Below are 23,802 nucleotides of genomic sequence, written 5' to 3'. Positions count from 1 at the left end.
ATCAATCCCCTCTTTTTGCATAGAAACAAACTGAAACACAGGAAAAATTACTTGTCCAAAGACACACAAAATTCCTTGCTCAAGAGCTACAAGGGACCTCTGAGACCTTTTAGTGCAATCCTCTCTTTTAACAGGGGGAGAAATTGAGGCCCAGGAAAAATTACTTACATAAAGTCACCCAGTAACTCTTAGCTGAGGCCTTTTAGAACACCTTCTTTTTAAACAGGAGCAAACGGAGACGCAAGAAAAACAATTCCCCAGTGTTCAATCCCCTCTTTTTACAGAGAAAGAAACTGAACCACAGAAAAAATGACTTACACAAAGTCACACAAAACCTCCTAGCTCCAGAGCTAGAAGAGACCTCTAATTCCTTTTAGTTCAGTCCCCTCTTTTTTCAGAGAAAGGTACTGAGTCACAGTTCCTTTCCTAAATATAGGAAAAAGTACTTATACAAAGCCACACAAAACTCCTAGCTTTATAGTTGGAAGAGGCCTCTGAGGAGTTTTACTTAAATCCCTTCTTTTCACAGACAAGGAAATTGAGACTCAGGAAAAATTACTTGCTCAAAGTAACACAAAAACTCCTAGATCTAGAGCTACAAGGGACCTCGGAGACTTTGTAGTTCAATCCCGTTTTCACAGAGCTGGTAACTGAGACACAGGAAAAATGATTTGCCCAAAGTTCAAACCCTCCCCCCCCTTTTTTTTTTTACAGAGAAAGAAACTGAGTCATAATTAAAATACCTTGCTTAAAGTCACACAAAAGCTCCTAGCTCTAGAGCTACAAGAGACCTCTGAGGCCATTTAGTGCATTCCTTCTTTTTACAAAAGAGGAAACTGAGACACAGGGAAAATGATAGACTTGCCCAAAATTCAAAACCTTCTTTTTACAGAGAAAAAACTGAGTCAGAGGAAAGTTAACTTGCCCAAAGTCACACAAAAGCTCCTAGCCCTAGAATTAGAAGGGACCTCTGAGGAGTTTCAGTTCAATCCCCTCTTTTTACAAAAGAGAAAATTGAGACAAGAAAAATTACCTGCCCAAGATCACAAAAGCTCCTAGCTCCAGAGCTAGAAGAGACCTCTAATTCATTTTCGTTCAGTCCCCTCTTTTTACAGAGAAAGGAACTGAGTCAGAGGAAATAGTACTTCCCTGAAGTCACACAAAAGCTCCCAGCTCTAGAGCTAGAAAGGATCTCTCACACCTTTTATATCAATCCCCTCTTTTTGCATAGAAACAAACTGAAACACAGGAAAAATTGCCCAAAGACACACAAAAACTCCTAGCCCTAGAGCTACAACGGACCTCTGAGGCTTTTTAGTGCAATCCTCTCTTTTAACAGGGGGAGAGATTGAGGCCAGGAAAAATTACTTACACAGTCAGTCACTCAGTAGCTCCTAGCTCTAGAACTACAAGGGGCCTCTGAGGCCTTTTAGTGCAATACCTTCTTTTTACAGAGGAGGAAACTGAGTCCCTGGAAAAATGACTTGCCCAAAATTCAAACACCTCTTTTTACAGAAGAGAAAACTGAGTCAGAGGCAAATTAACTTGCCCAAATGTGAAGTTCTGTTGTCTCTTCAATTATAATCCTTCTTTAGGGAAGTAAAAAATTGGGAAAATATTTTTAAAAGTAAAGGTTCTGACAAAGGTCTCATTTCCAAAATATATAGAGAACTGACCCTAATTTATAGGAAACCAAACCATTCTCCAATTGATAAATGGTCAAGGGATATGAACAGACAATTCTCAGATGATGAAATTGAAACTATTTCCACTCATATGAAAGAGTGTTCCAAATCACTACTGATCAGAGAAATGCAAATTAAGACAACTCTGAGATACCACTACACACCTGTCAGATTGGCTAAGATAACAGGAACAAATAATGATGAATGTTGGAGGGGATGTGGGGAAACTGGGACACTGATGCATTGTTGGTGGAGTTGTGAAAGAATCCAGCCATTCTGGAGAGCAATCTGGAATTATGCCCAAAAAGTTATCAAACTGTGCATACCCTTTGACCCAGCAGTGCTGTTATTGGGCTTATATCCCAAAGAAATACTAAAGAGCGGAAAGGGACCTGTATGTGCCAAAATGTTTGTGGCAGCTCTTTTCGTAGTGGCTAGAAACTGGAAAATGAATGGACGCCCATCAATTGGAGAATGGCTGGGTAAATTGTGGTATATGAAGGTTATGGAATATTATTGCTCTGTAAGAAATGACCAGCAGGAGGATTTCAGAGAGGCTTGGAGAGACTTACATCAACTGATGCTGAGTGAACTGAGCAGAACCAGAAGATCACTGTACACTTCAACAATGATACTGTACAAGGATGTATGCTGATGGAAGTGGATTTCTTCAACATAGAGAAGAGCTAATCCAATTCCAATTGATCAATGACGGACAGAACCAGCTACATCCAGAAAAGGAACACTGGGAAATGAGTGTAAACTGTTATTTTTACCTTCTGAATCCAATTCTTCCTGTGCAACAAGAAATTCGGTTCTACACACATATATTGTATCTAGAATATACTGTAATATATTTAACATATATAAGACTGCTTGCCATCTGGGGGAGGGGGTTGGGAGACGAAGGGAAAAAATCTGAACAGAAGTAAGTGCAAGGGATAATGTTGTAAAAAATTACCCATGCATATGTACTGTCAAAAAAAAAGTTATAATTATAAAATAAAATAAAAATTAAATTAAAAAAAATAGAGTCACAGGAAAAATTACTTACACAAAGTCAGCCAGAAGCTCCCTAGTTCTAGAGCTACAAGGGACTTTTCAGAAATTTTACTTCAATTATGTCTTTTTTTACAAAAAATAAAAAGAAAGAAAAAATGAAATTGAGGCAAAGGAAAAATTACTTACCCAAAGTCACTCAGAGGCTCCTAGCTCTTGAGTTTGAAGGGATCTCTGAGGAGTGCTAGTTAAATCCTCTCTTTTTACAGAGAAGGAAACAGACACAGGAAAAGCTACTGAAGCTTTTTAGTTCAATCCTCTCTCTTTACTGAAGAGAAAGTGAGACACAAGAAAAATTACTTGTCCAAGGTCAAACAAAAGCTCCTGGCTCCAGAGCTAGAAGGGATCTCCAAGGCCTTTTAGTTCAATCCTCTCTTTTTACAAAGAAGGAAAATGAGACACAGCAAAGATGATTTCCCCAAATCACACAAAAGCTCTAGGGCTAGAAGGGACCTCTGAGGCCATCTTGGCCAGGAGCTCCTAACCCTTTGGGGGCATGGACCCCTTGGGCAGTCAGTCCGGAGAAGGAATACACCAGTAGAGTTCAGGGCTGCTGAAAATAAAGGATATTTCCCCCATCCAGATTTGTGGACCCCCTGCCATCTGACCCTGGGCCCCCTACCAGTAGACCCCAGGTGAAGAACCTCTGCTCTGTCCAACCCCCTCATTTTGCACAAGAAGTAGTGAGCCCCAGAGAGGGGGACAGGCTGGGCCAAGGGCACATACAGGCTCCTGGGGCTGGAGCTGGAAGGGACCTCAGGGCCTATGGAGGCCCCTCTCCCCCCTTTAATAATGAGGAGGCCGGGGACCCCTGAATTATACAATGTGCCCAGTGGGCCCCAAAGGAGTCCCCTCCGATGGGCTGAGAGCCAGAGCCCATGAGAAAAAGGAGAATGCCTGCTTTGGGCAGGTGACGGACTGTGGCAGGTGGGAGGGCAAAAAAAAGCACCCGGGAGGTCAAGCAGCTTGCTCAAGGCCACACGGCAGGCAGTGGAAGAGCGGGGTTAGAACTCCGGGTCCTACTGGCACTGGAAGCCAGCTCTCTTACCACTAGACCATGCCGCCTCCCACTGAAGCAGGCACCAGACTGGCCTTTACTGCCGAGGCTGCTGATGCTGCTGATCATCTCAGCCTGTGATTTGCTGAAAATGACATCAAGCCTCCCAGACCAGGGCTGGAGGGACCCGGGCAGGCGGCAAGGAGGCCTCGGATCCTTAACTCTTGCTGTGCCAATGGAGCCTGGCACACGGGCCGCCCGACCCGGAAACCCTCGAGGGCCACAAGCCAAGGGCTGCCTGTACCTGGGGATGATGGAGTGGAAAGCACAAGGTGTTCCCTTTGTTTCTCCCTCAGAGTCACGGTCCTCCCGGGTCTCTTAAGAGTCCCTGCTTCATAGGAACCAGCACCAAGACTCTACCCCTCTGCTGGTCAGATGCCATTTTGGACACCTGATCTTGTGCTCCCCAATATATCATAAACTGTCTCTCACGAAAGCTTTCTGACAAGAAGGAAAGAGACACTCTCCCACCCCTCTGCCCTTGTTGTATTGAATGAAATACATGTTAACAGTCCAGAAAATAATATGGTAATCTTTATATTTTATTGAGGAAGATAAGGAGTCATATAAACACAATGTCTTGCCATGATAATGTTGGAATTGAAATGTTCCGAGCAATATAGAATACATCATGGAACTGGATTCTCAGACCTCAATCAACTTTGACGGACGTCTTCCTTTTCGTGTTCCAGAATGCCTTTCTCCTAGTGAATTCTGATTGGAGGGGGAAAGCCCTTAGGTTTAAAACCAGTAGTTGAAGAGTTTCCCACACACATATCATACAAAGGAAGGATCCTTCAAATGACCTAATATTTGTGATACAATCTCTTACATGGGAAGAGTTCAGTTTGCTCCTTTTATATGTAAACAGAACTGGCAGCTGGGAGGGGAAAAAAACTTCTCAAAAAACTTGATCCCCACGTAGCCAGATTCCAGGCCTTCAGAAATGGGTTTGTGTCACTAGTTTACTGTGACTAGGTATTACTTGATGCTAAAAAAATGGATTTAAATATTCTCAGAGCCAACAAATTCTTAAAGTCCATTTATGTAAACAACTTTAAAAGGTGAGAATATTTGCAATCAGCAAGTGTTAATGAGCTCAAGGTAATTTTTTCCTTAGTGCCTTCACCCAGTGGTTGAGAGGCAATTTTCTTCTACCTTGTATTGTGTGCAGACTTTAACTACAAGTCTTTTTTTCCAGTATTCTTGGTTACATTCTGTAAAAAAAACAAAAAACAGGGCACTGAGAAAATGTTAACAATTTATATAATGGATCAAAAAGGTGGCAGGAGCCATGCAATCACTGGACTTCAAAGCCAATCAGTTCTAGCATTATGTCAACTCAGAGAAGTGATTTCTCCTCTCAAGGCCCATTTCCTCATCCTTAAACCCAAATTTATGATTAGATGTCTAAATTCAACCTTGGCCAGATCCCAATCCTTTTCTTTTCCTGTGAAATGATGGAGGTGGTAAGAGATGACCTTGGAAGTCCCTCCCATCTGGAAATCTATGATCCTCAGACTCAAGGTCCCTCTCAGCCTGAAAATGTTGAAGTAAATTACCATGAAAAAAAAACATTCAGAATCGCACTTGGTTTAAAAGCAAGGAAAACACAAACCTACTAATATTTTTTTATTATATTTTATTTTTTTTTCAATTAACAAGCAATTTTATCACCTTCCCCTCCCACCCCAACCAAAAGAATAACAAAAAATTCCTGTAACAAATATGCATAGTCAAGCAAAACAAATTCCCATATGAAGCCCAAAAATATTGTAACAGTTGGATCAATGTCCCTTACAAGTTCCCCAACCTAGGATTCTTTAACAGATTTAATACACTTCTACTACTTTGCAGGGAACCAGCAGGAACACATGTGGAAGTGTTTCATAAACGCTATTATCACCCAGAAGTTAGCTTTTACAATTTCACTTGCTCCATTGGGGGGAAGGTATGATGGAATGGAAAGGGGCTGGACTTGAAGTCAGGATAAATCTGGGTCCAAATCCCTTAAAGGGATTTCACTAGCTGTGGCTCTGGGCATATCATTTCTCTCTGAGCCTCTGTTTCCCCATTGAAAAAAGCGAGACAGTTGGATTCAATGGCCTCTGAGACCTCTTCCGAGCACAAAATCCGATTGGCTGATCACCACCCTTTTCTGACAGCACCATGGTCGGAAGGTCTTGGAAATCATAGACCTCAGGTTAAGGAGCACATGTAAACAAATCTACATGGACCAAGATTATGCAAGGCCTAAGACAGGTAGGTACACTTCCTCAGCCAACTAGGCCATTCGTAATTATGCAAATTTGCTCCTTCCTCTCCAACCAAGTCCTTTGGCTACTTCATGATTTCAACCCATCATGGGTTGAAAGGATAAAGTGACAGATCTAAAGCTTTGGGTGCCTAAGCACAAAAGAAGGGGATATTTAATAAATCCTTAAAAGAATGGGGAAAAACTCAAGAACTTACTATGTACAAAGCACTTGTTGATTGACAACTCGTGGGATTTTTATAACTGGTAAAATTATTCATTCCTATTATAGATGTGAACCTCTGTAAGACATCACGTTAACAATGTATTAGAAATAGCCATAAAAAAGGTGCTACAAATACATTCTGGTTTTTCCATCAGCACCCAGAGGTCACTTTTTTTTTTCCTACCTGAGAAATTTGAGACGTGCAAAGCAAACTAAACACACGCCGACCCTATGGCGCTAAAGCTTTCAGCATCTTTCCTAAACGGTCACCATTATGACAGTCACATATTTAAGAGGTCAAACAGAAAAGCTAATATGGTGGTAATTCATTAGTACAAGAGGCAGAAGGTTGAGCAATTGATTAACACTACCCAGAGGGTTTCCTAACCCACCATTAAGATTTAAAGATAGTGAGAAAATCAACTGACAGTATTCCTAAGTTTCCCACCTCACTTTTGTGGAGCCATCAGATTTCTAAAGTACAGAATGTCATGGAGTGAACCTTGTTTTGGTTTTTCACTCTGTGCATTCTAAATAGTTGACCTCAAACATAAGATAGAGGGAAGAGGAAGGAGCAGAATGGAGCAAGTACACAAACACAAAACCAGTATTTTTACTTCTGGCTGGGCCCCACAAGTGCTTACAAATGGGGGGGTGTGTGTGTAAAAGAATGGGGGGAGGGAGGAAATGCTACAAATGAATACCTTAGCACCAATTCCATGATATTAAATCACTAGGCAAAATGCCAAGGACTTCATGGGTGGGGTTTCATTGGAATGCCCTCCAACACAGCAGATCACTTCTCTGTAAGTTAAGAGAGAAGTAGGAGAGAGTCGCCGACCTGGGGGCTCAAGAGTTGACTTAAATGACTAGCCCTTGGTCATACAGCTAGTAAGGGGCAGAGGCCATATTTGAACCACCCAAGCTTTCCAGATTTCAGGTCCAGCATTTTTATCTTATCTTATCCTTGTTGTGCTACACCTAGACTAAACTCCTTTTATACATATGCTACATTCAGAAAGAATGTAAGCTCTTCATTTCGGTCTGTATACCTAACACCAATACTCTGAAGCACATGGCCCAGCTTAAAAAATGTTTGTTGTTTGATTGCTATGGCAATTAAAGTTTCATTTCAGAAGCATTCAGTAGCAAATCTTTTTATACCCATAAACTTTGTATAGAAAAATACTCTGAACCAGATGACCAAAGAAACAGCATATTATCACAATAAATGTAGCTGTTACAAGCTCTTTAGCGCAACTGTACAAAAGATTGTAAATAAAAGCAGAAGCCAAAGAGGGTAGGTTTTCAACACTAATTCACACAAAGTCCCTTGACAAAAGACAAGCTGTATGAACTTTCCAAGGTATTATGAAAAATAGTAACTCCGTCTGAATGTTAGCAGTCATTCCTGAGCCTAGGAGAACATGGAAAGGCACTCAATACACAGGAGGGATTTGAAAATTTGACAACAGATCACATCCAGTTTGCTGAGTCATTCAACAAAAAGCCAAATTGTACATGAAGAGCAGCACATTTTTCTCATCACAATCTTATTCACCTTAACACGATAAGCACGTACGTACAATTACAACATATTCTCGGTTGAGTCCTTGTTGAGTCACGTAACTATACACTTAAATATTTTAAACCACCACCATGTGGTTCTTAATGCAGAAAAGTTAGGGTATTTGGTAGTTTTGAAGGATTTCATCCATGAGGTACCAGACATTAAACAGGCCACTCCAGAGATGAGGATCCATCCTCATTTCCACCACCCATCTCCCCATCAAATCCCCAGAGAAATCCCGGCCCAAGAGTCGGTCAAATTTTGGGCTTCAAACCGTTCAGGCTACTAGGGGGAAAGATGGGATCCTCAGATGCCTCAATTTAACCAAGTCAGCAGATGTTTCTTAAGCCTCCGCCACATACAAGGCTTCATACACGAGGCTACTGAAATGAGGCAGACCTTGCTCTTAGGGAGCGTGCAGCAAAATTGGCTGGGGGGATTTTACACACGGGAACACAATCTAATTGGCTGGGGTGGGAGGTCAAAGCACATAGAAGTCTTATTGGGTAGATAGGATGGGAGCACATATACACAATCTCATTGGCTGGAGGGGGAGCACTTTTAGAGAAATAATTATGATACAAGAGAGAATGTAGAAATTCAGGTAATGTGCTCTTATAGAAATTCATCAGAATTTCCAATCAGGCCTATTTTAAAGATAAGCCAACCTTTTCAAACCTGGCTTGCTATGACTTCTGAGCATTGAACAGCATTCATGCTTCAGGTTGTCTCTGATCTAGTCTCTAGCCTCTGTAAAATAAATGGTCTCTGACCATTTATTTTCAATTGTTTAGGTCAAGTATGATTTTGTAGGAATTAGTTTTATCTCCTGTGCTTGGAGTAGCCAACTTCAACATATCATATCTATGCTGCAAAATTCTTGAAGTCATAACTATACGATTCTGGGGAAGGGTTCAGCTTTAAGCAGCACCAAACATGTAATGCAATAAAAAAAAGTTCCCATTTTGAGCCTACAGATCCAAAAAATCTTAACATGTAAATACTCCATAGTCTTTTCCCATCTAGAAAACTCACCAAGGACTCAGACCCGGTCATGTTTTTCCATGACACCTCAGGGTAACAAATAAGGAGGCCAAAGCGAAGCTTGGGACACTGGATGATTTTTACAAACAGATTTCATTCTCGACTCTAAGCAAAACAAGTATACACACTCACAAAGTATTTCGCTCGTCTTACTCTTTCACTTCTCTGAGTCTTTCCCTCAGTTTCTCAAAACAGCATTTGAGCTGCCCTTAAACCTCAGAATGGCTGAGTCCTCAGCCAGATTCAGGTCCTCTAAGATCCAGTTGCTTAGTTCCCACTGCCAAATTCAAAGAAATTTTGTTACCTGTCTTCACATTAAGATGTCGCAAGTAGCAGATGCTACTGCCTGGTCCTTGGAGCTCGGTTGTCCCATTTAAACCTCCAAGCACACTAGTCTTCCTCCTTAGGAACTTAGTCCTTTGGTCTGATGTACTTCCCACACACAGACTCTAGTTTTGTGTTTGAGATGTTTCTGAACATGTCATCTCTTCCCTGGGTCTGAGCACTTAGCAGGTGGCACCCGGGAAAAATTAGAAATGAAATGAATTGTCAGCTTCTTTTTCCATATGTTGTCCCCAAAGGAATGGTTCATTGATGACTGTGTGTTGATTCTCTTCCGGTATCTGTCCATAAAATGTTCAGAATCATTTCTTCAAAATTACAATTCAAAGTGAGCTTCTAGCTCTTTCTCTTTTTTCATTTGATCATTGTCTGCTAAGAAGAAACACAAAAAGGTACCAGTTGTTTTTAAACTCTAGTTCTTAACCTGGGGTCCACAAATAGATTTTACAGAGTCCATGAACTTGGATGAAGGGGGAAAAAAATCACATGTTGATTTTCACTAATTTCTAATTGAAATTTAGCATTTCTTTTCAATTATGAAAAAAAAGTTAATGGGTTTCACCATACTGCTATCAAATGGCTCCAAGACACAAAAAAGGTTAGGAACTCTGCCATATGCAAAGATCATGCTTCTTGAAGCATAAATCATTTTTGATCATGCTTCTTGATGCAGAAATCATTTTGACCAAATGGGAGAAAACAGAAAAAGGTCCCCCAAATTCATAGCTGTTGTTTTGAGAAGAACAAAAAATAATGTAGTAAAGATACTTCCCTACTCTGCAAATTATATTTGCACTTTGTTGGACACTCTATTGAAGGTTCAATTAAACTACTGGATTGCTCACTCTTAGCTAGCAGTGATCTGCAAGTACATCGTAGAACTATCCCCAAGTCTTACTAATATATCTGCTTTCATCACAATAAATGAGCTATACTAGAGGAAGGATTAAACTGGTCACAACTAAAACTTTTAAGTGACATCTTGCCATCTAGCTGATGAATTCCTAAGATCTTGTTTTGTGGTTTTGTTTTTGCTTGTTTTTCTCTTCTCCAGTCACTTACCATTATGAAAAAAATGGGTGACTGGGCCCAAGCGGCTTTTAAAAATTCTTCAGTTTAAAGACTGAAGATTTCTTTTCGGAATCATTTTCAGAGGAAAAAGGATCTGGACTGTCACTGCTGGTGGGACAACCACTGGAATTCGAGGTTCCTTCTTTCTGTTTAACACATCTGTTGGAAGCTCCTACGTCTTGATCAGATTTCTGCTCCCAAGGACTATCTGTATCCTCAGAAAACCCCTGGAGTAGGGGGATAGTAATGGTTTCTGGAGGTGGTATTGGTATAAAATCAGCTGTATATTTCATCTTGGGTTGCACCAATTTCTTATTGGGGTGTCTGAGATTCCATATGGTGAAGGGATCAAGGAGGGCTTCATGAAATCCGTCTTCTACGAGTGCCTGTTTCTTCTTTTTTCTGGTGTTTTCCTCAATACCATTGGTTGCAAATTCATCTTTGGGCCCTGAGCATTTTAATTCATTCACGGACCTCTTCACTGTTTTCTTGAGCTTGGATCTGCGGGGATTTGGGCACATGCCACACTGGCTACATCTCTTTCCTCGGTCAAAGGCAATAATCTTATCATATTTGCCTGACCTTTTCTTCACCTTCCTCAAGTTGTCTTTATTTGGAAAAGAGCTTCGAGGCTCACTGTCTTCACTCAGTGTTTCGTTAAAGCAATCAGAATTACTGCTAATCTCTTCTAAAAAATCTGCTACCTCATAATTAGAGCTACTAAGACCTATTTGAGAACTCTTTCTCTTAGGCCGATGCTTGGAATCTTTGACGGTGCTAACATGGGAATTCTGCCACCGATAGGGTTTTCTATCCACATCAAATGCAAAATCTTCAGTTTCACTGTTTGACTCTGTGCAAGGACGTTTAAATTCTTCTGTGAATCCTTCAGCACAGCTTGCGTCTGTAGCCTCTCTTGGTCCAGGCCTTGACTCCTGATGGGCAAGATTCCACTGCTGATCATCCTCTGGAGCCCAATTGCTCTTCTGCCCATTTTGCACAATGCTACTGTCTGACTGGTTCAAATTGACATTTTGCTGTGCTCCAATGTCACGGACCTCCCTTAGCCACCGAAATTTGCTTAAGGTATTCTTTGGGTCTTCATAAAAACGGGCATATTGTGAAGGTTGGTAGTAATTTAACAGGTAGTAAATAAATTCCTCAGTTTCGTAGATTTTATCTTTTCTGTTACGTTTGTCTTTATAGACTTTCGGGTTAGAGGATGTATTCCATACCCGCCAATCTTCTTCATCATCTTCTTCTGTTTTAACAAACTGCATTACCTGGCTCTTGTCTTGTTTAATTGTGATCAGTAAAGAGTTCAAGGGAGAGATGAAACGGAGCTTGTCTACTCCAGATAACTGATCAGAACTGCGTTCTTTATTTAGGTCACGCAGAAAGATTTTCTTCAAATGGGAAGGACGTTCAAAGAGTTCACTCCTCCTCGCAGGTTGGTGGTTTAGGGTACTTTCACTCTCAGTAGACTTCTTTTTGATTATTTTCCTCTTTGTCTCTTGGAACAGGGAACTTGGAGGAACGTTTATATCGTCTTTCTTAAATGTCTTCACCTCAGACTCCACAATGTGCTCTTCTTCGGTCTTAATGTTCTCCATCTTCTGACTATTAACTTTTCCACTTTCCTTTGAATTAAAATGCTTTAAAAACAAACAAAAAAACCTCAGATGAAAGCACAGCAAAAAAAAAAAAAACCCAAAAGTCTCAAATACAGTTTTTAATTTCTTTTCATTGAGCTATCATTAATACCACGGGAGCAAGGCAATCAGTTACATTACATTAGAGAGCTAGAAGACAAAGAGTTGTCTTCTGTTTTGTGCTGCTCTCTCTAGATTCCTGTTTGGTCTTGTTCACAGGGCTCTGCAAGACATGGACAGACTGGTGCATCCCAGTCATGGAGAAGATAAAAAGTGGGAAGTGGACATCAGCTAGCTTCTTGTTGTATATGGGGGGGAGAGGGTAGGAGGGAGAGCCTATTAACATTCTCTCAACTGCCAGTGAACTTATCCTTTGCTCCTAGTGACATCTAACACTCATCAGGAGCAACCACTTGTTATCAGAGCTCTGACTACATTAGGCTCTGTAGATTATAGAGCCAATAAATAATGTTAACAAGACTTAAGTACTACAAGATTAAAAAGCTAGATACTTGGTACCTAAAAGAGAATTAATTACTCCTTGGTTATCATAAAGAAATGAAATCAAAGGTCATTTCAACTTTGTCAGAAAATATCAATGTCTTAGACTAGAGCCTATCATTTGAGGAATGGCTGAGCAAATTGTGTATGTTAATATAATTAAATGTTATTGCATTGGAAGAGATGACAAGGGTGCAGAATTCCAAGAAACACAGGAAGGTTTACATGGTGTGATGTGCAGAAAACTAAACTAGAAGAATCATGTACACATTAACCACAGCAAGGTAAATAAGGCTAAAACTCAGCTAAATTCAGATTAATTGCAGCAAAGACCAATCTTAGTCCTAGATAGCAAATGCTGCTTACACTTTCCCCATCTCTATAGAGAGCTGGGATACCGCAGGCGTATATCCTGTCAAATGTGGTTAATTGTTTTTCTTTTTTAAACAGGGAAGAATTCATGGAGGTCTATCAGGAAATGACTGCCATGAAAACAAGGCATCAATAAAATAACATTTTTAAACATTTTAAATGTTTTAAAATAATGTTTTGACCTTATCTTTCCCTATCTGCAACCCCGCCCCACCCCCCAACACTGGTTAGTAGGCTCCAGACTTCAAATATAAATGGAATTCTTAAGAGGTATTTTGATACAGTGGAAAGAGCACAAATTGTAACTGAGAGACCTTAGTTCAAATCCTGGACCTTCTACTACATAGATGTGGAACCCTAGAGAAGTCATGTCATCTATCTGAGCCTCAGTTTCCTCATCTATACAATGAGGATAATAACTACTACACTACTTGCCATAGGCCTGCTATGGGCCATTGCCCTGTAAACCTCTGAGTTCTAGATCGTGGCAGTAGCACTAATTAGCAGTGCTAATGGTAATATCATCTGCTCTTGGGTAGGTCCCTCCCCTCCTTTGGCTCTCAGTTTCCTCCTCTGTAAAATCTGAAGGAATCCTGGTTGTGCTTATTTAATGTCACAATGATTAATTATGCATAATTATTACTAATAACAGCTAGAATTTATATAGCTCATTAAGGTGTGCAAATTCACTTTTACAAATGTTATTTCATTTACTCCTCAGAACAATCCTAGGAGATGGACGCTATTATTTATGGATGAGGAAACTGAGGCAGACAGAAGTGAAATGACTTTGCCTAGTGTCACACAGCTAATAAGTGTCTGAGGCAGGATTCAAACTTAAGACTGCCTAACTGCAAATCAGGCCCCCTATCCTAGCTGCTACTCGACTATATCTGGGATCTCTGAATGTCTTTCAAAGTCCATTGCCAGAAAGAGAAAAAAAAAACGTAAATGGAACTTTGTAAAACAAACAGCTATATAGCAGACAAAAGGTCAGTCTGATAAATGGAAACAAAGGCTCCATATCAGAACTCTTCACAGACTATAGTGTTGTTTTTCTTCTCTAGTACTAGGAGCAATGAGTGGAAACCCTAAAGAGACTCTTCTTGATGGGAGACCTCAGAAGATGCTGGGAGGGAAGATTATTTTCCATTTTAAATAAATGCAGAGACTCACCCCACATTCCAGTTACTGTTTACATGAATTGAGTTGTTACGAGCAGCTTCACTGAATTCAGCCTAGCCTTCAAATGGACCCTATTTGGAAGGGACCACCCAGGTTCAGTAAAAAGGGGTGTCCCATTCAGCACAAGGGCTTGCTGTCAAATCTAAAGAGGGACTGTGAAACAGCCTTGCAATAATTCCACTTAGCAGCACCTTAGCAGTAGAAGGGTCCTCCCTTCATGCCTCAAGACCAGCAAATCCTCTCTTGCTCCCCCCCATTCATCATGGGAACCAGAATTAGGTACCTGAGTTTTAGCCTTCTTTCGGGGGTGCTTCTCCTCTTTCAGTTTATGTCTCTGTTCTTTCCGTTTGAGCCTGCTTCTCCTCTTCTTTTCTCGAAGCTTCTTCTCATCTTTTCGTTTCCTAGGTAACGATTAAGATGAACAAGCCACAGGGTATTTCTCTGAGGGCTAGAACTGAGATATCTGGCATCAACAGACTATCCTAACCAAGAAATGTCAGGTCCTGGCACTATCAGACTAGGATGAAGAATGTACACATGGAGGGATTTGTAGGGGGCTCTCAAAGCTTTCTTCTCAAGAAATCCCTTTAAATCATTCATGGGGGAAGCTATGCAACCACATCTGCTCATCTTTAGCTGCTTCTAATATTCAAATTCTCTTCTCTCACTGCATTTTTTTTGTTTTGTGGATCAATTTAATTATAAGAAAGTGATGAAGAAAATACTAATCAAACAGATTAAACTTCAAAATATGTTAGAAGCTGTGGTTGTTAAACATTTACCAGTGTGCCCCAACCAGAAAGACAATACAGTCAAATCTCACTGCATTTTCATTGATGCTTGCAAAAATATCTCTAGAAAAGAGGTTCTTAACTTGAGGTATATAAGTTTGTTTTTTAAAAACAATATTTTGAGCCCTCTATTTCAACATAACTGGCTTCCTTTGAAATTCCATATGTTTTAGTTTATGCATTTAAAAACATGAGGAACAGTCCATTAGGCTTTATCAGACTGCCCAAATGAGTCCATGACCTCCCCAAAGATAAAGACTCCCTGTTCCAGAGAGTACTGGGAGAGAAGTCATTCCTATTCTTTGGAATAGCCATTTTACAGTTGACACAAGATCCTGTGCTTATGACCAGTAGCTCACCCAATTAAATAGTTTCTCCAACTAGATCAGCTCCTGTCCCTCCCCCTCTTTCCAGGCAGGAGAGCTAGTCCTGAACAGTGCCACAGTGCTCCTTACTGTTATCTGTAGCAGCAGAGAATTGATGGCCAGGAGGTCCATAAAATTCATCCATTTTCTGACATGGCCAATGTATGGATCTGCTTTACTTGACAATTCTTATTTGTTACAAGGAAGGGCTTTGGGGAAGGAGAAGGGACAGTGATGGCAAAAAAAGAAGAAATGAGATCAAATCAATAAGATGGTTAAAAAAAAATACACAAAAGAAGGGGACATCAACCAGAATGATAGCATTGGAATCACTAGCTTAGATTTAATATATATTTTAAGACAAACTACTTGGAATAGAGATTCATAGATTCATATATGATCCTCTTTATATATGAACTGTTCATGGTTGTTAAGTTGATCATAATGGAAAAGAAAATTTATTTTCAAAAAAGTTATCTAGGAGACTTTTTTTGGATATGGTCAATGCAGGAATTTTTTTTTGTTTCTCTATATATTTGTGGCAAGGAAAAAATAGTTTATTTGTGCCATAGCACTTTCTAGTTGAGCACTACCTCAAACATTTTTAAATGAAATTTTATACAAGATACATATATTGTATTTAATTTATACTTTAACATATTTAACATGTATTGGTCAACCTGCCATCTGAGAGGGGGAAGAAGGGGAAAAAATTAGAACAAAAGGTTTGGCAATTGTCAATGTTGTAAAATTACCCATGCATATATCTGGTAAATAAAAACTATTAAAAAAAAAAAAAAGAATTTTTATACAAGAGACATGTGAGACAAAATCACATTCCCATAGAGCAAAGCTGTTTTTATAAATAGTATTTTTTTCTATGCATCTTGTATATACTCCTGCGTGTTGATATTGTCTCCCAATGGAATACGATGTGCTCTGGGAGCATAGGAAAGGCTTCTGTCTTTGTATTCCCCATATTTGGAAAAGTAATGGACACATAGTAGGTACTTAATGAATGCTTATTGATTGAGTGAAAAAAAGGTAAAACTATAGAAACAGAAAAATGAAGAAAAATCTTTACTATCCTGATGAACAAGGAAATACACTCAACACATCCAGAATTTAAGGGTCATTGACTTTTCTTTAGCATTCAGTCAAAAGACAATCCCAAGAGAAGTCTTTTGAAAAATCTGTCCAAACATTACTGTTTCTGTTCAAGTTCTTTTGACAAATTGAACTCTCCTGGGACATTATAGTCAACTAACTGATTGAGACAAAATGTTTAAAACAGAAACCTATGCAAAAATGGTGTAATATGTAAAAGGAAAATGATCTTGTAGCCCCCTCTTTTCTGCAGGCAAGGCCCACTGCAATCCAACTCTTATGCCAGGCCTGAAGTTTACGTGGATTTTTTAAAAACTTAAGATACCATCAAAGGTTCAGTTTGCTAGTCCCCTCCCCTTAAAAAGCAGAAAATAAGTTACAAGTATTTAGAAAGCCTAGAGAATGAGAATGAGTCCTTAGTCCCAAATAGGGTAGAAATAGAAGAATCTACTGGCCTAGAATGTCATGAGTCTGTCTACTTCAATCATCCAAAAATTAAGCCTGATTTTGCTCAAGACTCCAAAAAGATAGACAGCAATGTGACCAAGGCCTTGTTCAAAAGCCTGGCAAACTATGCTTAGTTGGAAACCCCTCTGGGCTGATCTTGAAGCTCCTTGTCTTGACTAGGTTTCTGGCAATATTTCTCTAAAACATCTTCATTTTGCAGTGATCTTAGGTGACTCATTATCCCATTAGGAAAAATAAGTAGAAAACAAAGAAGGAAGAAATGGCAAGAAATTGTTGTAAAAGACTGAAAGAGATCAAGGGAGAAGGGATAAAGAGGTGAAAGAGTCTGATTCTATTCATATAAATCATGGGAGAATAGATTTTCAGATTGCTGATATTTCAGACCTTCCTGACATGCTGTTGGGGAAAACCAATTCCCCTTCCTAAGGAACCCAGGTCCATGTGAAAAATACTGCTAGGTTCAAGAAAGGAGAAAGGTTCCTGAACACCAAAAAAGTACCCCAGACAACAAAAATGACCCTGCACAGAGGTGTGACCAATAAGTCAATACTTGTGTGCCTTATGGGTCAACCTAACTCTAACTGCCATTTGCCCAGCAAAAATCTTTCCCAGATCTATGGTAAACTTAGGTGAGCAAATCACTCAATAAGCATTTATTAAGCACCTACTAAATATGCCAGATACCATACAAAGCTCTGGAGATACAAAAAAGGTAAAAATATTGTGAACTCCTTGCTGCCAAGAAACTCACAATCTAATGAAGGAGAACACATACAAAAAAATGAACATGCAAGATCTATACAGTGTAAATGGTAGGTGACCTTGGAGGGAAGGCACTTAACTAGCAGTGAAGGGACCGCTGATATTAGTTAACCTCATCCTCCCTATAATTCTGGGCCTCTCAAGTTCTGCCATCATGACTAACATTCTGTACTTCTGCACTCTTGTCTTGGAAATCTCTGGATAACAGAATGAATTTGTTTGGCTTGACTAATTATTTCTTATAAGGGAGAGCTTTTAAGTGTGTGAAAAGGGGAGGGGAAGTGACAGAGATGCAAAAAAGAAAAAATGTCAATAAAACACTTTAAAATATACAGAAGAAAGCAGAAAGATCAGAAGCTTCAGAAGGAAGGAGAGCAATGGTGGATGAAACATTTTTTATACATATATGTTTGTACATATATAGGTATAAAATACACATGCATATGTATTTTTTAAGAAAAACATATGATATTCATTGTTTCATTTACAATCCTCTTTTTCTGTTCTTCGTCTACATGAAAATGTTTTTACTTGATGTCTGAGCTCATAATAAAAAATAAAAAAAACAGGAAATTTGTGAAAGAGAACCTCTAGCCACATACATTTTCATTTCATGCCAACATAAATGGAACAACCAAGATGGGGACTTCCTACACGAAACAAACAAACCAAGCAGGTACAGTCTTTGGTTGTATTTTTAAGCTTGAGACAATATTGGCCCGGCCTGTTTGACTCCTAACAATCAGGGCCCTCACAATCAAAGCCTGTTGCATGGATTTCACCCTGAAGTTGATTGAGAAAAAAAAAAAAAAAAAAAAAAAGTTAAGCTCACCTTTCTGCCTCTTCTCGCCTCTTTTCTCTTTTTCTCTCCTGTTCCAGCTCTTGCAATTCTAATCTTTCCTGGTCTCTCTTCCTTATAGCTCCTTCACTGAAGTGTTGGGTTGTATCAAACATAACCTGTCCAAAAAGAAGGTGAAGGTTCGGTAAGAGACCAAGTTCACTGACTTGTAGAAACCAAGGATTTCCCAAGTGTGGCTAGCCACCCACGAAAACCAAATCCAAAGACTCATGGTCAACTAAAGGAATTCCTCATTATCCTGGCATATTCCCACTCCAATAGAGTCTAGGGGCTTCTCTGAACAAGAGGCCAGAATTTCCTCCAGCCATAATGTTGGAGAACAGGTCTTGTCTCATGAGTCATTAGACTCATGTTCATTTGCACATTTCCATGTTAGTTAAGGGAGGTGATTTCAAGTGCCCTTCTCGGGGCACACTTGTACAAGCTGTCAATATATCACCTTGCTTACTACTTATCAAGATGAGCTCCATTAAGGGTTTTTAGTATTTCTACAGTCAAAAGTTACCAACTATAAGGTATAAAACTGGCAGCCACAAAACCCATGGCATTAAATCTCTAAACTCAAAGTGTGGGGAATAAACAAGATAAAACTGAAAATCCTATCCTCAGCAAGATAAATCTTAACTTCAGAAGTAGTGTTGGGATATAATTTGAATTAGATTTATGACTTCAATAGGGTTCTGGAATACACTTCTTCGAAAGGAATAATATAGGTAAAAAATGTAGAATGGAAAAACAGCTCATGAGGGTATTAAAAGATACATTTATGCAAAGAAATCCAGGGATGAGAAAAGGAAATCATGACAGGGAACATTTAGGAAAAGAGCAATAGAGGCAGAAACAAGAAGTGATATTATCATCAGAATATATTTCAGACCATCTAGGCAGAAAAAGTCAATAGATGAGTTCAGGAAACAAATCACAAGACTGGCCCTGAGGCATGAAAGAAGAATTCTGTTATTCTAAATTCTGGATACTGCTGGACCTTTCTCTCTACTAAAAACAAAAAAGCTAATAACTACTTACCTTAATAGTAATTTTATCCTTCAAAAGGTAGAACCAATAAAAGAAATTTTTATTCCCGCTTACAAAGGAGAACTGACTATGGGGGTAAAAATGATGGGAGCCTAGTGGGGAGATGACCACCTTTAAAATTTATGCTAGAGAGAGGAGAACTGAGAATAGCGTGGGCATGTACCTTAGATTGGGGAGAATACATTTTAATGGTTTTGAGGAAAAGATAAGAGGGGATCCCATGCCCTGAAATTCTAGCACCCAAAGTAGTCCAAGAGGGACTGGAAGCTCCCAAGAAAGAAGATCTAAGAACATGACAAGCAATAATTTCAGTGAGGAAGAAAGAAAATGTTTAAAGATGTGAATGCACACAGGCTTCACCAACCCAGCTGACTGTTCAAAGTCAAGCAGAGAAGACGAAAGCAGGGATACACAAGACGGAAGCAGGGGCGCACATAACAGAAGATGAATAACAACCCTCGGCACATCCCTGTACGACGAGAATTAAGGCTATCAGAACAAGCCAACAATTTTTAAGGAAAGCTAAGGATGACAAAAATGAATTTTAGAGCAATAGTAGAGAATATTGGAAGAGTTGAAATGAAAGTAAAGGGATATAAGATAGAATTTTGTTATACTTACTGAGTTCAAGTCACACGAGACCCAGATGAATTCGTACTCGAGCTGATGAAAGACCTGGTGGAAGTGATTGCTAAACTGCTTAAACTAGGCTTGGAAATAATATGGAGAAAAGATGGTGGCTCCAGGACAAGAGAAAAGCAAATATTATCCCATTTGTCAAAAAAAGGAAAGAGAATGGCGCTTACAAAGGGAATTTGCATTCATTTTTCTGGCTAAATTCTACATCATGATCAGTGCCCATTTAGGTAAGGAAGCAGTCAGAGATCACAAAGAAATGGTGGCTTCCCCCAAAACAGATCATGCCAAAGGAACTTAATTTCCTTTTTTTGACAAGGTTACCAAACTATCTTCCAGTTTTTCTCTCCTTTGTCAGTGGAGTGTGGGCTAAAACTGCAAATGCCAGTCTCTTATTTCCTCAAAGCCAAAGCTCCTATGATTTTCCTGATAGTTTCTGTCAAATTCTAATCTCTCAAATGTGGAAGTTTCATAGCTTCAGAAATGTCCTTCAATGAAAGCTAGCTCCATTAAAATCCAAGTCAGAGATGTCAAAAACAAAAACAAACAAACAAAAAACCCCAGCCCAAGCCAAAATCAAAGACTTCCTAACTATAGTATAGAGAGTGAGAGACTATATAGCAAAGAAAACTGACTCTTGGATTGACAGGACTTGGATTCAAATCCTACTTCTAAAAACTACCTCTGTGACCACAAGCAAGTTGCTTAACCTCTCCAGGCCTCAGTTTCCCCTCTGTAAAATGAGGGGTTTGCAACTAGACAGTCTCCAAGAACTCTTCCAGATCTGTGAACCTATCAATAATCACCTTGGGAGTAGGGTTCAAATCAAGATACCAATATCCTGGAAAAAAAGCCATATGCCCTGTCTTCTTCCTATCCACTTCTAATAACCATCACTTCAAACACTAGCTGAGGGCAGGCCTGATAACAGAAGAAAAGAAGACCTCCCAAAAGAGGAATTCTCTCTAAAAGACATCAATGTCATGACAACCGAGATCCAGATGCTAGTTGTTATTTGGATGCCTAATGGGACCAGAGGCACAAGGTTGGTCCGGATGGTTTTATTTTGGCTCTGTCCCATCTGGAAATCCCAGCCAGGCCTGTTACCTTTATGTTGCAGGCCAGGCCTTTCCCATCTTCCCCCTTAAGCAACAGCTTCATTCCCCTCAAGGATTCCATGGCTTTGATAAAGTCAGCATACTCCTGATACTGGATGAAAGCTTCAAAAGTCTGAAGGCTGCCTAAGGTACAATATTTGGAGGTACCAATGGCTGCTCGATAAGGATCGAGCATGGGAATGTCAATGTTCTTTATTTTCCCAAAACTTTCAAACACTACCCTGAGGACCTCTTCACATGGTTTTTCCCCACTGGAACCCTTGGATGCAAACCACTTGCAGGGCAACCCCTGAAAGTAAATGGAATCAAGACTGTCATTAAGTTTTTGCTTAAGAAGCTCATCGCTTTCTGCCTTGTTTTTCTTGGAGGCCAAGTCCCAGGCTTGCCGGGATGAGAAGTCCGGCCAGGCATCTGTGACCACTACTTTCAAGCCGTTCGTCAAGCCGTTCAACCTAATGATCTTTCCATGCAGTTTCGCCTTTAGGATCTGAACTAGACTTCTGGTCTCTGCCTCGCCCTCAAACCGAATGAAGTCCTTGGCGCTTTTTGAAAGTCGAACAGTGCTAAACTGATTTGGGCAAATAAGATTCTTCAGATGGTCTAGTATCTCCCAGTTGGAAAATGATCTAGTGTAAGTGAGATCTTCGGGCAGCATCACATTGATGGTCAGTTTGGCTATAGGCTTCAGATACAGGTGCTGAGCTGCACACAGCTCCATGGCCTCTGAGTTATCGTAAACTATGCTGACAGTCATTGTGTCCTCAATGCTCCTTAAGGGGGAAAAAAGATAAAAGGATGTTAACACAAACAGGGAAATGAAGATCGAGATTTGGAAACCTCCCACTAGCACTGACATGTCAAAGTGAGATGTCAAAGTAAGTTTCTAGAATTAAAATTAGACCCTGAATGATTCGGGCTAAAACCCTGGGATTCCCAAAAGATCTGGACCCTGTAACAGAAGTGGTTTAGGAAAATCTCGAATGAGGAAAGTCTTTTTACCAATGTAGGTCAGCACCTGCCCAGCAACTAACAGTCTTAGACAGCTGCTGGGATGCCCTGACTGATGAAGAGGCTTCCTAGAATCACAAAGTTAGCGTTAGAGGTAGGACTTGAACCCAGGGCTTCTAGCTGTCAAGGCAAATTCTCCATCTACTATGTCTCATCAACTCGCGAGTTTGAGATCCTATAAAGGATAACGGTACTGCAAAATCTAGTTCTGTTAAGCAGCATTCATGAATTTAGGCACTCCGTGGACACATTTCATCTCCAAGCTTGAAAGAGTATTCCCCTACTAGTTTGGCTATTGGAAGAAGATAAGCTCATCAGTTTGCTTTTTCCTTTGAAAGTGGTAACACCTAAAAGCACAAGGCCCTTCCTAGCATTTTATCCAGAAGACCAACATGGTTCTTCTAAAGAATCTCTGACAGGTCTTCAGAGATCACATAGGCCAATTCATAGAGCAGATTTCACAAGTGTTCAGCCAGCCTCTGATTGAGGGACAGTCTATTCTACTCTAGGACAACCCTAACTATTAGGTGCTTTCTCCAGGCATCAAGCCCAGAACTGCCTCTGCAATTTCCTCTTAAGTCTGCCCTCTGGAGCCAAAAAGAACACATGACAGCCATTCCAGTGATAGCCCTTCAAGTTCTTGAAGATACTTGAATACTTCTTTTCTACAAGCTAAACACCTCAAGTTCCTTTAACTCCTTCTCTTATAACATGATCTTATAACATTTACTGATGATAAATAACACATTTAGTTACAAGATCCCATGTGAGGTAGCTAACCACAGTTTAAGAAGTTGGGATCTATATCACCCCACCCTAACCCAGATCCTTTTCATATAAACTGCTATCTAGTCATGGCTCCATCCTAAACTTGTGAGGCAGATATTTTAAATTAAAGTATTCACATTTATCTCTATTAAAAAGCAGCTTCTTTAATCTGGTTCAATAATCTAGTCCGGTGGTCCTCAAACTTTTTAAATAGGGGGTCAGTTCACTGTCCCTCAGGCTGTTGGAGGGCCAGACTATAGTAAAAACAAAAACTCACACTCTGTCTCCGCCCCTCAGCCCATTTGCCATAACTAAGCAGGCCACATAAACGTCCTCAGTGGGCCGCATCTGGTCCGAAGGCCGTAGTTTAGGAACCCCTTATCTAGTCTGTCAAGAAAGATCTTTGGGATTCAGACTGTCAGCCACCCAATGGCGGCTTTGTGCCACTTGTAAATTCAATAAGCATGTCATTTATGCTTTAGTCCAAGTGATTCACAAAAATATTAAAGATAACACAGGGCCAATCACCAATCTCTAAAGCATTCCACATTCTCCAGTTACATATCAAGCCAGATGTTCAACTAGTTCCAAATCTAACTGTGCCTTCATCTGACCCTCATCTTTCCATCTTTGCAAAAAAAAAAAAATAGCATGATCCCCAGTATTGAAAATTAATATTTCTGCTGGCCCATCTTAAACAGAAGGTAACAATAGATATTTTTAAAGAAAAGGATTTGTAAGGAGACTATAAACTGAGCAAGTTCTACTCTCTCATAATCCCACCCTGAAGTCTGATGACTAAAACATATAAATAATGAACCCCAATATATTTGGGGGGGAGAATTTGTGAGACAATGGGGTTAAGTG

At 39.9% G+C, this 23,802-nt stretch overlaps 1 protein-coding gene across 2 annotated transcripts; it reads right to left on the bottom strand.

Moving 5' to 3' along the window:
* Window positions 1-5,447: 5,447 nt before the first annotated feature.
* Window positions 5,448-23,163, bottom strand: LOC141549213 (A-kinase anchor protein 17B-like). Of its 2 annotated transcripts, XM_074278636.1 has the most exons (5): window positions 21,149-23,163; window positions 20,027-20,080; window positions 18,344-18,468; window positions 14,302-14,419; window positions 5,448-11,963 (listed from the first exon to the last, which is right to left on the bottom strand). In XM_074278636.1, exons 1-5 carry the CDS (start codon window positions 22,013-22,015, stop codon window positions 10,338-10,340), a joined length of 2,790 nt encoding a protein of 929 aa, XP_074134737.1. In that variant the 5' UTR covers window positions 22,016-23,163; the 3' UTR covers window positions 5,448-10,337. The 2 variants fall into 2 exon arrangements, with proteins under 2 accessions (XP_074134737.1, XP_074134738.1); XM_074278637.1 differs by lacking the exon at window positions 20,027-20,080 and having other exon boundaries at window positions 21,149-23,162.
* Between the last annotated feature and the right edge of the window lie 639 nt (window positions 23,164-23,802).

This window comes from Sminthopsis crassicaudata, chromosome X (assembly GCF_048593235.1).
Source record: "Sminthopsis crassicaudata isolate SCR6 chromosome X, ASM4859323v1, whole genome shotgun sequence".
Classification (NCBI taxonomy): Eukaryota; Metazoa; Chordata; class Mammalia; order Dasyuromorphia; family Dasyuridae; genus Sminthopsis; species Sminthopsis crassicaudata.
Note: the sequence above shows the minus strand (reverse complement) of the source record. Positions and strands in the feature narration are given on the sequence as shown.

Excerpts from the sequence above, each read along its gene's own strand:
- LOC141549213 (XM_074278636.1), bottom strand. The coding sequence starts at position 22,015 with ATGTCAGTGCTAGTGGGAGGTTTCCAAATCTCGATCTTCATTTCCCTG. Across the intron at positions 20,081-21,148 it reads GCCTGGCCTGCAACATAAAG|GTCTTTCATCAGCTCGAGTA; the intron begins GTAACAGGCCTG and ends CACTTCCACCAG. Across the intron at positions 18,469-20,026 it reads TCTCGTGTGACTTGAACTCA|GTTATGTTTGATACAACCCA; the intron begins GTAAGTATAACA and ends CTTTTTGGACAG.